The sequence below is a fragment of the Oncorhynchus keta genome, chromosome 14 (genome assembly GCF_023373465.1).
Source record: "Oncorhynchus keta strain PuntledgeMale-10-30-2019 chromosome 14, Oket_V2, whole genome shotgun sequence".
Classification (NCBI taxonomy): Eukaryota; Metazoa; Chordata; class Actinopteri; order Salmoniformes; family Salmonidae; genus Oncorhynchus; species Oncorhynchus keta.
In genome coordinates, this window is record NC_068434.1 from 49,040,082 (window position 1) to 49,057,035 (window position 16,954).

At 42.6% G+C, this 16,954-nt stretch overlaps 1 protein-coding gene across 3 annotated transcripts; it reads left to right on the forward strand.

Moving 5' to 3' along the window:
- Window positions 1-644: 644 nt before the first annotated feature.
- ascc2 (activating signal cointegrator 1 complex subunit 2) lies at window positions 645-16,327 on the forward strand. 3 transcript variants are annotated; one of them, XM_035786327.2, is made up of 19 exons: window positions 645-806; window positions 1,239-1,379; window positions 1,710-1,868; window positions 1,978-2,151; window positions 2,423-2,552; window positions 2,665-2,732; window positions 2,943-3,056; window positions 3,307-3,419; window positions 3,628-3,702; window positions 5,662-5,766; window positions 5,943-6,011; window positions 6,233-6,307; window positions 6,518-6,758; window positions 11,254-11,450; window positions 11,633-11,752; window positions 11,973-12,200; window positions 12,451-12,535; window positions 14,950-15,044; window positions 15,160-16,327. In XM_035786327.2, exons 2-19 carry the CDS (start codon window positions 1,293-1,295, stop codon window positions 15,335-15,337), a joined length of 2,313 nt encoding a protein of 770 aa, XP_035642220.1. In that variant the 5' UTR covers window positions 645-806; window positions 1,239-1,292; the 3' UTR covers window positions 15,338-16,327. The 3 variants fall into 3 exon arrangements, with proteins under 3 accessions (XP_035642220.1, XP_035642222.1, XP_035642221.1); XM_035786328.1 differs by having other exon boundaries at window positions 697-806; window positions 1,256-1,379; XM_035786329.2 differs by lacking the exon at window positions 6,233-6,307.
- The last annotated feature ends 627 nt before the right edge of the window (window positions 16,328-16,954 follow it).

The following is a 16,954-nucleotide window of genomic DNA, read 5'->3' on the forward strand; positions in this document are numbered from 1 at the left end:
CCAACCGCCGTCTCTTTGTATGACGCAGAGTAGGTGAACGGATGATCTCCACGTGTGGAGGAGGTGCGATGGTGTGGGGTGCTTTGCTGGTGACACTGTCAATGGTTTATTTAGAATTCAAGGCACACTTAACCAGCATGCCTACGACAGCATTCTGCTGCGATACGCTATCCCATCTGGTTTGCGCTTTATAGGGCGATAATTTGTTTTTCAACAGGACAATGACCCAACAAATCAAATCAAATGGATTTATATAGCCCTTCTTTACATCAGCTGATATCTCAAAGTGCTGTACAGAAACCCAGTCTAAAACCCCAAACAGAAAGCAATGCAGGTGTAGAAGTACGGTGGCTAGGAAAGACTCCCTAGAAAGGAAGGAACCTATGAAGAAACCTAGAGAAGAACCAGGCTCTGAGGGGTGGCCAGTCCTCTTCTGGATGTGCTGGGTGGATGCTTTGACAAATGTTGCACAACTCATCGTTCATAATTTGCCTCCTTTATTATGCATGACGTTCGCATATGAAATATTTCTGATGAATCAATGAAGGCCAGAGCGTCTGCTAAATGACTTAAATGTAAATGTAAATGTAAATGGCTAACTTAGCTATCAAGCACAAAGATTCTTCCTCTCTGCTATCCCTCCCAGGGTGTCCATCATTTACGTCACCCAAACGGACATTGAGCTGCGCGTGCGCAATGTGCAATGTAAAAGTGCTTGGGCACTTCCGGCTCGCCTCATTCGCGAAACAGAACAGTGGCTTGGCTCGTAATGGCTTGAAAGAGCCAAACATTATATAAAATAAGAGGTGAGTTTATCTTTATTGACAATTACATATGATGATAAAATAGCTAACATAATTCGATTAGTTTAACTAACGCGTTGTGGTTAATCTTCCTTGCCAGCACTTGTGTGGCTCAGCTGTCTGATTGGCAAGCTGAGAAGCTCATGCTAGCTAACTGTCTGCAATTAGCTGGCTAGTTACGTCTTTCTTTGCCAGTGCCACGTTGATTTGTTGTAGCCACTTCCTAAATTATTAATGCACATTCTGTCATCGGCAAACTACACACCGGTGTTGCCTAGTTAGGTAACATCAATGACTCATACTTAACGGTTGTACCTAGCTTAGCTTAATCGATTTTGATTTAACCCAGCTGTTACCTAAACTGGGAGTCGTCTAATTTAACTAGCAGGTAGGTTAGCTAACTAGTTGGATGTGTGTTCTATCCATTGCATACAGTAAGTTCTCTCTATTAGAAGAATCAACTTGAACTTGAAAGAGTGAAGAGAAACGATGGCGTGTGCAATGATACCTCTTGATGAGCAACAGGTGACAGAGGCTACTGGGCCTCTGGGAAAGGAGCGCACCCTGCCAGCCCTGGTAAGACAGCCAACATTAAAAACCATCTGACACTGCTTCCTCGTGTACATCATGTCCATAGCTGTGGTTGTCACATCACAAACGAACTGCGTTGTGGTATGTTATCTGCATTAGTTAGAGTTTGCTACTGTAAGCTATCATCGAAGTCTGTAAATTCCCTTTGGTTATGTGCCAGTTCATCAGACCTATTTTACTGTCCTAGTTGTTTTCTCATCATATCCCCACTCTAGTATATGTTTCCCTCAACTGTAGAAGTTAATCTATATATCAGTGTGTTTGCCTATGTCTGTCTCTGAACCATTGCCCACTGTCCTTGTGTTGCCATGGCAGCATCCAGACAGGAAGGAGGAGCGGTGTTTTGTGACTTATAAGCCCCCTCCCGAGGACAGCTCCCCTGCTCAGGTGGAGGAGTACCTGGAGCATGGCAAGTTCATCACTGAGGACCTGGACTGGCTGCTGGCCCTGCGACATGACAAGTTCTGGTGCCAGGTCAGTCACTGTGGCTGTCATACACCATATGATGTGGAGACGGGAGGTTTTGACCTAACCAAAAATAACCTAAACCCATTGTGTCCATTATTAAACCCCCCTCCCCCAGGTGGTATTTGATGAGTCATTGCAGAAGTGTCTGGATTCCTACCTACGCCACTCCCCTCGGGGATTAGACCCCTCCTCCTTGCCCTCCTCCCCGGCCGTTGCTGACATGCAGCGCTGCATCCACCGAGCCGTCTTTATGACCTTCCTCAGAATGGCCACGCACAAGGAGTCCAAGGTACCGCTGCTTTCTAGGTATTCTGGGGGTCTGTCTGTTTCTGATAAGGCAATGATGTAGTGTTGTTGAATGGAAAAACTGTCTTATGTACGTCCAGATAACTTGGCTCACATTTAAAGGTCATGTTTAGACTGCGTTAGAGACAAGTTATATTTAACCTCTGTTAGAGGCAAAGAATTTTTGGAACATTAATTATTCTCCGTCCGACTCTTCTATTGAGAGGAGAATTGTCTGACTGAACATAACTGTTATCTCCTGTTTTCTCTCTCAGGAGAGCTTTATAACTCCGACTGTGTTCGGAGAGATCATTTACAACAACTTCCTGTTCGACATTCCCAAGATCCTGGACCTGTGTGTTCTGTTTGGGAAAGGAAACGCCCAGCTGCTCCATAAGATGATAGGTGAGCTCAGCAATGGGCCCTTTCTCAGGTGGAGCACTTTACCTGCTCAAATGGATCTAGAACAGATTTTTTTTTCTCAATTAATGACATCAATGTCTTGTTTATCTTCCAGAAAACATCTTCACCCAGCAGCCGTGTTACTATGGAGACCTGGATGAGGCTGTTCTCTCAGTCCTACAGGTAAGAAGCACAATCATTCAATACACTCCATTTCAAAAAGCTTTCTCCCATTTTGTGCTCTTTGAAAATAATCTAGGTGACACTGAAATTTGACCTCAATTCAAATTTAGTGTCACGGCATTTTAAGACATCTCAGCCTGCAACTTTTAAGGAGTGCACTTTGTAGATAATAGGGTGCCATTTCAGACTTGCCCTTTGTCTCTCCCAAAGGTGTTAGACACTATCCTTGCTAAGTGTGGTCTCCAGTGTGAAGGAGCCACTGCCATCGAGCCTCTGAAGCTCAGCTCATCCGGCCGACCCACCGCCATGACCATGAGTCAACAGGTTATGATAAACATACTGCTGATGCATGACCGACTAGATAGACCACAGTTATAAAGTAAAGTCCACTGCGTGTCAGCTATTGGTGTCTTTAAAACATGCCAGCTGAAGTTTAAAATCTCTTCAATGAGTCATGGGTTTGTTTTAACTGATTGTTGTGACTGGTTGTGAAACCTCTTCCATCTCCTCAATGAGTTGACATTCTCCTAGTACAGGAGTGACTGGTTCTGACTGGTTGTGCCTCCTCTTCCAGGACCTAGTGGATTTGGTGCTGTATCTGTGTGACACCTGTACCACCATCCAGGCCTTCCTGGACATCTTCCCTGCTGCCTGCTCCACCTTTCACTGTCACAGCTTCCTCAACAGGTAGCGTGCTCGCTCGCACACACACCTTCCACTCAGTTTCCTCAACAGTTTGAATTATTTTATTTGATAAACCTATACAGCCAAGAACAATCCGTATTTAGCTCGTTTCCCACCACCACTATTCAACTACACTGTTTCCACGGCAATAATGCATTTGTCAGAATTGATCACTTTTTTTCTTTAACTTTTACCTTCTTATTCTTCTTAGACTAGCCTCATTCTACGAGGTGGCTGTGCCTGACATAGAGAAGGCTGTGAGGAAAAGAAACTTTGACGACGACAGGTGTGTCTCTGTTCATAGACGTGTGCTTTTGCCTGAACATCAGACTGTTAACATGCTTACCCCATGGATATCAGTCTGAAAGAAGTTGCTGTAAAAAAAAAGACTTAGTCTCTACAAATAAAATTATATTTGAGGTTACTTTCCCGGTTGGTTCTTTTGGCGGTAGGGGGTGGAGATGGAGTATCCACAGGAAAGTGTTGTTTACCAAACTTTTTGAAAGTCTGAATATACTGAAAGTCGTCTGAATAACACTATTCTGTGGATATTTTGTCTCAGTTTTCATGCAGCAGAAGGACAAAATGCACCGACAACCGGTAGATCAAGTTTAAATGTAATTTTATTAAACATTCTGGCTTATAAAGACAATGCACACATGGCTGTATATACCATTTAATAGTGTATTACAACCTGATTAATCATGTATGTGTGTGGGGATACTGGGCATGGTTTGCATACACTTAGGTTGGAGTCATTAAAACTCGTTTTTCAACCACCCCACAAATTTCTTGTTAGCAAACTATAGTTTTGGCAAGTAGGCAACATCTACTTTGCATGACACAAGTCATTTTTCCAACAATTGTTTATAGACAGATTATTTAACTGTATCACAATTCCAGTGAGTCAGAAGTTTACATACACTAAGTTGACTGTGCCTTTAAATGGCTTGGAACATTCCAGAAAATGATGTGATGGCTTTAGAAGCTTATGATAGGCTAATTGATGTCATTTGAGTCAACTGGAGGTGTACCTGTGGATGTATTTCAAGGCTTACCTTCAAACTCAGTGCCTCTTTGCTTGACATCATGGCAAAATCAAAAGAAATCAGCCAAGACCTCAGAAAGATAATGGTAGACCTCCACAAGTTTGGTTCATCATTGGAAGCGATTTCCAAACGCCTGAAGGTACCACGTTCATCTGTACAAACAATAGTACGCAAGTATAAACACCATGGGACCACGTAGCCGTCATACTGTTCATCAAGGAAGAAGCCACTGCTCCAAAACCACCATTAAAAAAGCCAGACTACGGTTTGCAACTGCACATGGGGACAAAGATGGTGCTTTTTGGAGGATTGTACTTTTTGGAGAAATGTCCTCTGGTCTGATGATACAAAAGTAGAACTGTTGAGCCATAATGACCATTGTTATGTTTGGAGGAAAAGGGGGAGGCTTGCAAGCCGGCTAACACCATCCCAAACGTGAAGCATGGGAGTGGCAGCATCATGTTGTGGGGGTGCTTTGCTGCAGGAGGGACTGGTGAACTTCACAAAATAGATGGCATCATGAGAAGCAAAATTATGTGGATATATTGACGCGACATCAGTCAGGAAGTTAAAGCGTGGTCGCAAATGGGTCTTCCCAAGCATACTTCCAAAGTTGTGGTAAAATGGCTTAAGGACAACAAAGTCAAGGTATTGGAGTGGCCATCACAAAGCCCTGACCTCAATCCCATAGAACATTTGTGGACAGAACTGAAAAAGCGTGTGCAAGAAAGTAGGCCTACAAACCTGACTCAGTTACACTAGCTTTCTCAGGAGGAATGGGCCAAAATTCACCCAATTTATTGTGGGAAGCTACCCAAAATGTTTGACCCAAGTTAAACAATTTAAAGGCAATGCTACCAAATACTCATTGAGTGTATGTAAACTTCTGACCGACTGGGAATGTGATGCTGAAATAAATCATTCTCTCTACTATTATTTTGACATTTCACATTCTTAAAATAAAGTGGTGAGCCTAACTGGCCTAACACAGGGATTTTTTTTACAATGATTAAATGTCAGGAATTGTGAAAGACTGAGTTTAAATGTATTTGGCTAAGGTGTATGTAAACTTCTGACTTCAACTGAATGTTCTGTGTATGTACTGTGCATGTATGGACCGCGCCTGTTCTTTTTTGTATCCGTGTGTGTGTACGCACTTGTGTGAGTGACTGACCCCTTCCCGTGCCCCCTGCCAGTCTCCAGGAGGACCTGTGGAGGAGGGTGTGTCACGCCCGGAGGAGGATGGTGGAGATGGCACACCTGCTGCTACAACACACCTGCCTACAGCCCATACTAGAGGGGTCAGAATAAAATGCCTTTCTCTTTCTATTCTCTTTTTCATCCTTTCTTTATCCACCTACCAAACCTTCATGCTGGAATGGGGATCCCTAAAATTCAGATTTTCTTTTAGTATGGTGATCATATTTGCTCATAGCCTTCCTGCAGCCTTTGAACATTCTTGTTAATTTGTTTTTAGCTCAGAGAACATTCAGACATTTGTGGAGGAACTCCTGCAGCATTTCACTACTTTCCTACCAGAGAAGAGGTACAGTGCATACTTGTTTGAATCCTGATATGGGAAGAATTTCCTTTTTGAAGGGCCATAAATGTCTTCAATCAATATTTTTGACCATTGCATCCCTGACCTAATTAATACTAGAGTTTTTGTATGATAACTGCTGTTAGGAATGCTTGTGTAACTGATTGGAGGTTGTCCATTGAGGAGATAAAGGATGTTTGTTTATGCCATCCTTGTTGCTGTCTCAGATTCCTATTAGACTACGATGAGCAGTTCCCCATAGCTGATGATATCAGTCTTCTACAGCAGGCCTTTCCTCTCCTGTATCCTTCCTCCACATGGTCTCACACACTCAGACGCATGTTCCTCAATGAGTCCACCAGTCAGCCACTCAGTCTTAGAAACATACACATCCCCCTCATTGGAAGAAACGTATCCATCCATCCAACCTAGAGCAGTGATATTAACATACCTCCACCACCCTTTCCTCCAGCACTGCCTGTTGTCTTTCCTTAACCCTCTCTCCCTGTCAGAGATGAGACTAGGACATCATATCTGCTCCAGGGGGTGGAGGATGCCTGGGACAGCATCGGCCGGAGGAGAACCCAGGACAGACCCCAGCAGACACACTCCTCTGCCGGGCTGACTGGCCAGGGAGTAGAGGTTGGGGCAGGGGCCTGGGGGGGAGAGATGGGGATCAGAGAGCCAGGGGAAGGAGGGGAGACCCCCAGAGGAGCACAGGCCATGCGGGATATGCCCCATAAAGGAGACAACGTGAGTTCTGAATAGGAGATACCAGTTTGGGCAATGGGGTGGGGAGAGCTGTGTTGTAGTTTGTTAGTTAAACCGGCAAAATAATGGGACCATACTTGCGAACATAAGTGACCATTTCAATTTAAACCGTTTCTCTCCGACTCGTAATGAGTATCGGCCAATTCAAATAGTCGATTGACTTGCACGTGACAGAACGCTAAATTGTAGCTGGTCCCATCAGATAACATGGCATATATTAGCTTTATGCTAACCTCACCAGGTGGCAGTGATTATATCTTGGAACATATTCTTCATCAGCCTATCAAAGATCTTAGACTTTATATGCGCCAACCAATGGCATTTCTTAAAATAGGTCGACCCTGACCACGGGGTATATTTTAAACCTACAAATTAAAGGTTTACTTTTATGTTGGTCTGTAACAAAATGTTGTGTGCCAATATTGCATTGACGCATCCTTAACTAGGCTCCTAGCATATGAGAAAATGTCAAGTTTTTGTGCTTTTATGGAAAAAAGATAAATGAGGTCCTTACAACATCTACGTTGATTTATTTTCTGTATTTATTTCAACTTTATTTAATTAGGCAAGTCACTTAAGAACAAATTACATTGACTGCCTACCCCGGCCAAACCCTGGGCCAATTGCGCGAGACGCCCGATGGGACTCCCAATCACAGCCGGTTGTGATACAGCCTGGAATCGAACCAGGGTATGTAGTGACACCCCTAGCACTAAGATGCAGAGCCTTAGACTGCTGCGCCACTCATACAGCGTAAAAAAATTAAAAAAATAAGAGCCATATGCATTTGCCAAATAGCAGTCATGTAGGCTACCATTATCACCATCGCTTCTAAGCGGTTCTCTCAAAATACAATTCATAATTTGACCAAATGTTTAGGAAAAGGTCATTTCATGTAATCTGTGAAGGAAGAAACCACCTGGGAAAAAGTGGTAATCAAGTGAGGTACAAAACAGATTTTCACAAAGTCAAATTAGTGAATTCTGCCACGATGCTCATATCTAAACCAAAGTAGATTGTTTGAAGATTAAAAAAAAAAGTTTTACAAAGTGCATCCTTGAAAGCTATGTTGGTTAATATAGTAATGTGTTTTCCTTGGGGTAAGTTGAACCGATGGCCACCATGCCCAATACAAATGATGACTACATTTTTTAAATTTTATGCATAGTATTTTTGCAATGTGCATATGAATGTTTGTTACAGAGCAGACATCATCATGTAGAAATGGAAAACCAGGTTATTGAGAGAGCAGCTAAGGAAGTGAGAGAAGGGAAGAAGTCTATTTCAGCAAGTGATGAACATCCCAGACAACTGGTCAAGAAATACATTTAGCAGATACACTACATGATCAAATTATGTGGACACCTGCTTGTCAAACATCTCATTCCAAAATCATGGGCATTAATATGGCATTGGTGCCACCTTTGCTGCTATAACAGCCTCCACTCTTCTGAGCAGGCTTTTTACTAGATGTTGGAACGTTGCTGCGGGGGCTTGCTTCGGTTCAGCCACAAAAGCATTAGAGAGGTCGGGCACTAATGTTGGGTGATTAGGCCTCAGCTTTCCAATACATCCCAAAGGTGTGCTTGTGTGGCCTACCACTTCGCGGCTGATTTTGCCATTTCACAATAGCAGTTGCTCTCGCTTGGCTCAAAATTTGACAAACTGACTTGTTGGAAAGGTGGCATCATATGATGGTGCCATGTTGAAAGTCACTGAGCTCTTCAGTAAGGCCATTTTACTGAAAATGTTTGTCTATGGAGATAGCATGGCTGTGTGCTCAATTTTATATAACTGTCAGCAATGGGTGTGGCGAAAATATCCGAATCCACTAATTTGAATAATTAAGTTAATGTTGCATGTATCTCGTTATTCTATGTGTACTTTCTAGAAATTCTTCCAATATCGAAACACTGTTTTAGTGCACTTTAACTATGGGTTTGAGACCCCCTCGCATTAAGCTTTCTTGTTGAGGAAAAAATAGGATTCAAAACGCATGTATTGAAGTGGATTAATATAATCATGAATGGCCTATAAAACATTGCAGGCCTACGTAAGTGAAGCCTACATAATAATTTAACCGACTAATGATAGCCTGCACCACGGGTAGGCAACCCTGTTTCTGGAGTGCTGCAGGTACTGCAGGATTTTGTTCCAACTAGGCACCACTCAAGACTAACTTGAAGGTTGATCAGTGATTGCCTAAAATCAACACATCTGGTCTTTCAGATGGGTTAAATCAAATACATGAAGTTCCTGCGCCATTCCAGGACCAGGGTTGCCCACACTGTCTCCTCGCCAGGAGAGGGCGTAATCGCTCTATGGGTGGCTCACCGGCCAGTTGTTCATGAATTGAGGTGTACCATTCAAAGTCCCATATGCATTAGTAGGTTGTAGCATAAGGAGGACACTATCTGATGTTAACGAATGTAAACTATAGCTTGATTGGAGTTGCTATAGTAGCATACAGAAAATGCTAATCATAGTTAGATATAAAAAATTAAAAAAACACAGCCAAGTGTCCTCTGTTGATTCGAGTCCTCTGGACTCGGGATAATAAAAATAATTTAAAAAACAATACCGCCATCTGTAGGATGATAATGAGAGTGCAACCTACACAGCTTATTAGGTACCCCCATAGAGTGTTGGGTCGGAACCCCCTTTGCCTTCAGAGCATCCTTAATTATTTGGGGCATGGATTCTACATGTCAGAAACATTCCACAGGGATGTTGGTCCATGGTGACACAATGGCATCACGCAGTTGCTGCAGATTGGATGGTGGTACACCACCGCCACCAGCCTGTGCCATTGACACGAGGCATGGTGGGACTCATGCTGCTTACGCCAAACCCTGACTCTGCCGTCAGCATAACGCAACAGGAACTGGGATTCGCTGGACCAGGCAACGTTTTTACACTTCTCAATTGTCCAGTGTTGATTGCGTGCCCCTGAAGCCACTTCTTCTTGGTTTTAACTGATAGGAGTGGAACCCGGTGTGGTCACCTGCTACAGTAGCCCATCTGTGACAAGGTTCGACGAGTTATGCGTTCCGAGATGCTGTTCTACACCACTGTTGTACTGCACCGTTATTTGCCCGCCTGTTAGCTTGCACAGTTCTTGCCATTCTCTTTCGACCTCTTTCATCAACAAGCTGTTTGTTGCACCACTCTCAGAAACCCTAGACGCTGTCGTGCGTGAAAAGCCCAGGAGGGCAGTCATTTCTGAGACACTGGATCCGGTGTGCCTGGCACCAACAATCATACCTCGTTCAAAGTCAATTAAGTCACTCGTTTTGCTCATTCTAACGTTAAATCTAACAGTAACTGAAAGCCTCAATGCCTGCCTGCTTTATATTGCAAGCCACGGCCACATGACTCACTGCCTGTAGGAGCGATACATTTTCTTAAACTGGGTGGTGTACCTAATAAACTGGCCAGTGAGTGTATAATCCTACTGTACACTTTAATACTCATCCTCCTCGAGTCAAGTAATGCATATGTGACAAAGCAGATGATTAAAAATGCATATAAAACGTTTTAGGCCTACATTTAGGTGTACACCTCCATGTAATAAAGCCTACGGGGCGGCAGGGTAGCCTAGTGGTTAGAGCGTTGGACTAGTAACCGGAAGGTTGCAAGTTCAAACCCCCGAGCTGACATGGTACAAATCTGTCGTTCTGCCCCCGAACAGGCAGTTAACCCACTGTTCCTAGGCCGTCATTGAAAATAAGAATTTGTTCTTAACTGACTTGCCTGGTTAAATAAAGGTAAAATAAAAAATAAATAAATATGCTATATGATTATTAGTGTTTGTGTGCAAGGCTGAAGAGAGAGCTCCTTAATAATAAATGCAATCTTAATTTTCAAGCTGTTTGCTACGTCCCTTTTCAACACACTAACACAATACATGTGAATCTACATTTCAAATGTGAGGACTCGTGAGATTGGAACTCATGCCACAATCTGCAACGATTATGTGGACTGGGCACTTTACACAGAGCGCAATTTGACCAGTTAGTCAAATATAGTTGCTTTGATGATCAGGACATGCTGTTGTGGGTATGTTAAGGACGCTTCCGTGAGCAAGTTTTTGGAACTCGTCCAACTACATCAACGATTTTAATTGGCTGATGCAGAACTTGTTCCAGGATATAATCACTGCCACCTGGTGTGGCTAGTTTAGGGCTAATGTGTGCGATGTTATCTGATGGGACCAGCTACAATTTAGTGTTCTCTCACATGCAAGTAAATCAACTATTTTAATTGGCTGATACGCAACTACATTTAAATGGTTGCTTATGTTTGCAAGTATGACCTCCAGATTTGTAATTTTAGCAGGCAAAATAATACACAAATATAACCAAATCATTATGAGAGCTTACCTATCCTATATGAGACCATACACAGTAGATTCAGTCCGGTGTAGATGCTGTTGTAATAGTGTGTGTCCGTGTCTAATATGTGTTATGTTATCCAGGGTGCTGCGTGTACGATCAGTGCGGGGGAGCTGGAGTCTCTGTTAACCCACATCAGAGACCTGCTACCAGACCTGGGAGAGGGATTTCTACTGGCCTGTCTCCACCAGTACAACTATAGCTCTGAATTGGTCATTAACTACATCCTAGAGGACAGACTACACCCTGATCTGGACAAACTGGATAGAGCCATGCCCAGGTAGGGAGATGGGTGTGTGTGTTGGTCTGTGTGTAGACAAACAAAGATACACAAGTTTGAGTCGTGCTGCGCTGGCCTGGTTACGCATCCACCATAGTTGTGGGAACTGTGCAAAATGACAGCCAGCACCGGTTGAGTAGTCTGAAAAAGGTATTAATGGTGATGTTCGCCTCTCTCTCCAGGCCGGTAAAGGAGGAGCTTCCTCCTGTACTCAGCACCAGGTCCAACGTGTTTGACGATGATGAGTTTGATGTCTTCAACAGAGACCAGGTGGACATGACTCGCGTCTGGAAGGGCCGGAGGTGAGAAACTATCGACTATTTAATTGTGGCCAAGATGATGACTCGGTCACAGACCATTTCCTGTCCTCTCTTGTCACGCCAAACCACACCCAAAATGTAAAAAATCCCAAGTAATTTTTAGATAAATACCAGGTCAATAGTGAACTGTACAATAAAGCCTGACCTCTATCTTTGTGTGATCTATAATCTCTGTATATCTGTCTGTGTTGTTTCCCATCAGGAAAGGAGAAAGTGTGCGGGACCTGCTTAATGACAAGCAGCACATAGCAGAGCAGAAGGAACGCTACCTGACCTATGAGACTGTGGTGGATGAGGTCATCGTGACTCCCAGCGAATCAGGAGCCATCGACAATCTGAACGATTATGATGATGAGTATGATGACACATATGACATCAACCAAGTAGGAGCCAATGATCTGGACGGAGACTCCAACCTGCTCAACCGCAGGTAACATACACACCTGTTTACTAATTAAGATTTTAGCTAGTCGTTATGCTGATTTAGACTAGAGCCTCCCATCTGAGTTTGGTTGCTCAGTCTCAAGGTTTCTTCCCTCTTACCAAGGTGCTACTGCTTGCCTTTGAGATCGAGCTCTGGTTAATGAAAACACTTTGACAACTCTTGTACCACATTTATGTAAAAAGGGCTTTATGAATACTCTTTATTAATTCACACATCCTCTCTCTCCCTTCCACAGGCCGTTCACCATCCCTCAGGTCCTACGGCAGGGAGGCAGACCACAGATGCAGGAGGAGAACATAGAGGAGGAAGAGGACGAGAAGGTAGGTTGTATAGAAATGGATTGTACTGTATAGAACAGTGGTCACCGACCGGTCGATCTTCAAAGCATTCCTAGTCGAGCACCAAACATTTCTGTAGAAAAGCCTGCGATAAAGGCTTGCGCTCCTTCATTTTGTATTCGTGTTGTGGTGTTGGTAGTAGGTGAACTTGATTCAGAAGCCCTGCGCACTGGGTTGGCAAAGTGTTCCTATTTTGAACCATTTAATTTGTCTGAAAAGACAAACTCCACCTACCTGGCGGACTGGGAGATCTGGAAGCATACAGCTTCCACGACCCCAGCAAACATTTAAAACAATGCCCAGAGAGACTGTCAAAGAACACAGCAAAGAGCTGCTATTTGTTTTGAGTTGGTTCATGTCTTATGTTTTTATTCAGCACTGTCAACACTGTTTTTATTTAACACTATTACAAAACATAAAACAAGCTTATCCCTACTTCCACTTGCACCGCAATGAATGAGTAGCCAAGTGTATCGATTAGCCCTGTGTTTTTATTATTTATTAGCAGCTCGTCATGTCTTTTTTTAATATTGAGAAGAGTTTCACTTTCTCTGGTCATAGAAAAAACATGAATTTATGCATGAGGCAGATGCGGTTTCAAGTTTCGGACAGTCTTCCACCTGATGGCATCTCTCTCGTCAATCTTACCGGAAGAAAGGAAGGAGAGAGCAGGGACTGTGAAAGGCAGACCCTATGCTGCTTTCTCCCTTCCTCCGCTGAGACTAATGCCAAAACTAAAACAACTGGAAACTCTGAAATCTCAGACTTCTGACTTCAGTGCTGGGAACTTAATTTATAAATAAATAAATAATAATAATAATAATACATGATTATAGTAAAAAGATCAGACTGGGAAAAAATTCAAATAATCTGAGCGGTAGAGCTTCAATTCTGTGTAATTATTATTACTTGATTAAACTAATCATGTAACATTAATTAAGAAGTTGGGGCACCACGGGAAAATGTTGAACTATTTCCAGATATTTTCAAAGCTTATCGATTAGTCACGTATTAATATATTATTACCTCATCAGTCATTCTGAACGTCGTAATTCCTTGTAGTCTGCACGAACACTACTTTATTGATGAATCAGCGATACACAAATTGGCTCAATTATTTATTTACTAACTAATTAAACAATTACACTAACATTATACAGTAAATAGTCTCTAGAATACTATCAAAACAGGACATTTTGGTTATAACACTGTGGGGAATTCAGAGGGGGGGGCAAGGAGTCAACTCTATTGGACATTGAGAAGCTTCGCTCACGAAAATACAAAATCTTAAGCACTCTGATAGCTGTTCATTTGGAGAAAAAAAGAGAATGCAATTTATATATTTATGATTGAGCTGTCCTTGAACGTCAATCCTTTGGTCACGGAGATGTTGGGTGTATGACTCTGGTTTGGCCACCAGAGATCACCATGTCCTTAGGTAGAGCTCCTGGTCGTGCTGGTGGTATGAATGGATACCTTGAAGTACCCTGTACAGTAGTTCTCAATTGATCTTGTTAGAATTGCTTCAGAGGTTGTCGGTGTTCTCATCCCTAGGCTACGTACAAACTATTTTTTTATATAACTATTTTCTCATTTAGAAGACTACAATCTTTTTTCTGTCTTTTCAAAAGTATTCTGACACTTAATCATTAATTTTATACAAATTCAGATGCACACCTCATAATTGAGAAGTGTAGACAGAGGTACCGTTATGTGGTTCTACCATCTTTCATGATGTCACAACATTAAAAAGAACTCTCGTGTTGAATTTGTTTTGGTCTCCACTGACCATTTCCACATTCTCAAAAATTGAAATATTGTTTAATTCTCCAATTTGGGGAGGTAGTAGAACAAAGGACCTTCTGCCAAAATTCATAATGTCTTTCCCTCCATAATGCTTGGCAAGGGAAGGTATTTACAACCATCATAAAACTGGCCAACGGCCCCAGGAGAGGGCACCCCGATCTCCATTTCAGGACTGACAACTTGTATAGAACAATGCTGGTTCACACGAACCGCTATGGACTTCTCTGTGATGTGTAAGTTAATAGCAATACCTGCCACTTTCTTCAAATACCACCCTTGATTCCTGTTCTTTATTATTCTGTTCTTTATTATTCTAACTATACGGCTGCTTGCCTTATTATGATCAACAATATGGGCATGGTAAGTGTTATCTATTTATTGTATGGCGCTGTTTAAAATCTTGCCCACAAGATGACTAGCTACCTATGGCTGTCTATGTACCATGCCTTGATATCCAGATGATTTATATTAGGTTTGACAAAGTTGAACCAGTGGCTATGCTGTAGTGTTATTCTTATATCTAGGTTAAGCTGTTTAGATGGATTAGTATGTGTTGTATCATTAACCCTTCACATGGTTTGTGTCCTCAGGAAGACGCAGTGAAGAGAGACCAGTTTGTTCAGGACCCAGCTCTGCTGAGAGAGAGGGCAGAGGCCAGGAGAGCTACCATGCAACACAGGAAGGGGTACGGAGACACACACTAAGTTCTGCTACATGTCTTACAATGTAAGACATCCTAAATTGAGGTTAGCTTATGAGAAATGTGTGCATTTCCCATTTGAATCCCTCTCTCCTCCTAGGTACCGTCCGGAGCCTGCCAGAGAGAGAGACGTGGTGGGTAAACCTAAAGGCCAGGGCCAGTCAACAGAGACCCTTCTGGACCGACGCAAGAAGGAGGCCCACAAGAGCAGGGGAGCCAACCACAACCGCAGGGCCATGTCCGACCGCAAGAGGAACAAAGGAATGATCCCCTCCTGATAGGTGTTGCCATGGAGACCAACTGACCTAGCGGACGGTGCGTACAAGACGGGACGACGTGGAAAGGAAGGAGAGAGAAAGATAATCTGGGCTCAAAGGTCATGAGCCCTGATTGATGTCCCCTCCCAGAGTCCTCATCAGTCAGATTCTTTCTACCGGGATTCACCGACCAGGCCATTTTTATAGGCCTTTTTCTGTTCTCTTTTAGCAAAGACATTCTAGTTTTCCATTTTCTATTGCAAAGGGACACCAATGATTAGTTCCATAACAGAACTTTGGTTGCCAAGTGGCCTGTTGGTGGAATGTTTAGACACATTTGAATGGTTTAGTCCAATATTGTAGATTGATTCAGTTAAACCAAAGTGCTGACTGAATGACAAGAGATTTATTTTTGCCATGTAACAAATCCATTTATTAAGATTTGGAGTGATGGAATCATTAGCTTTGACATGGTCATCAAATGAACAAGGAACATATGAGTAAAATGAGAGCGAGGAGACTCCAATAGGACGAGAGAACCAGTGCGACCGGCCTGACTGTCAGACTGAAACCACTGTCTGCTGGATCTAGAAGAACAATGAATGTCAGTTAAATACAGGACTAGACATCAAAATGACAGGCAGGGCAGGACCAGGGGTGGCAGCATGTGTGTGCAATGTCTGAAAGAAGTGAGTGTCTGTGGTAGTTAATATCTCCTCACCCAGCCAATCCCCCCACTCACCATGGTTCAGCCTCGACCCAAAAAGTGAGCTGCTATAACAACAGTCGTGTGTGTGTGTGTGTGTGTGTTTGGAAGTGCAGCCTAAGAGGCCAAATGTCCCTCAGACAGACATTGAACAGCTTCTAGAGGCTTCTGACTCGCCATGCACAACTACGTTATAACAAGAGAATCCTATAGAAAGATCTATAAGAGCATTTTTGTACAACAAAAAAAATACAATTAGCTTTTTGAAGTTCTCTTTCAAAATAATAAATACATTTAATACTGTGGTTAGAGCTTTTCCAATGGAGTATTTCTGTGGGAACTGGGCGTTGACTTTAAAATGTTCTAGTGGCAACATAATACCATAGGATGGTGAAAGATGGAAACTGCAGCTATATTTCTCTAGTGATTAGCTGATGTGAATACTCTAGGTGTTGCTAGATTTTTAAAAATATAATTTATTTAACCTTTTATTTAATTAGGCAAGTCAGTTAAGAAAAATTCTTATTTACAATGACAGCCTGTGGGATGTGGTTGAGTGAAAGTGGTTGATACAAGTGACTCCATTTGACCTTTCCATACTATACACATTGGTTAGCCAAGGTCAAGTCTGTTTCAGTTCTACAAGGTCACTGGTTTATAATAAAATAATTGAAGGACTACAAAGGATTAATATAACATAAGTAATGTCAAGTAGTACACTAAGTGCGGCTGTGTTTGTAACATGCTGTCTCTGTACAGCTACTCTGGTTCTGGTATTTACCTCACAGAGCCGTCTCTCTACAGAGTTTAACAAATGTAGGGGTAACAATTTAATTGTTACCCCTACATAATTAATCCCTGCCCTTATTCATATTAATTCAGAATTAACAAACTTTGAAATTGGACTCAGAGTACACAATCGTCTGGATGAA

Bases quoted from the DNA above. Each gene is read 5' to 3' on its own strand.
- ascc2 (XM_035786327.2), top strand. From the start codon at position 1,293: ATGGCGTGTGCAATGATACCTCTTGATGAGCAACAGGTGACAGAGGCT. The intron at 1,380-1,709 runs GTAAGACAGCCA...TTGCCATGGCAG, and splicing joins AGCGCACCCTGCCAGCCCTG to CATCCAGACAGGAAGGAGGA. The intron at 2,152-2,422 runs GTACCGCTGCTT...TTTCTCTCTCAG, and splicing joins CCACGCACAAGGAGTCCAAG to GAGAGCTTTATAACTCCGAC.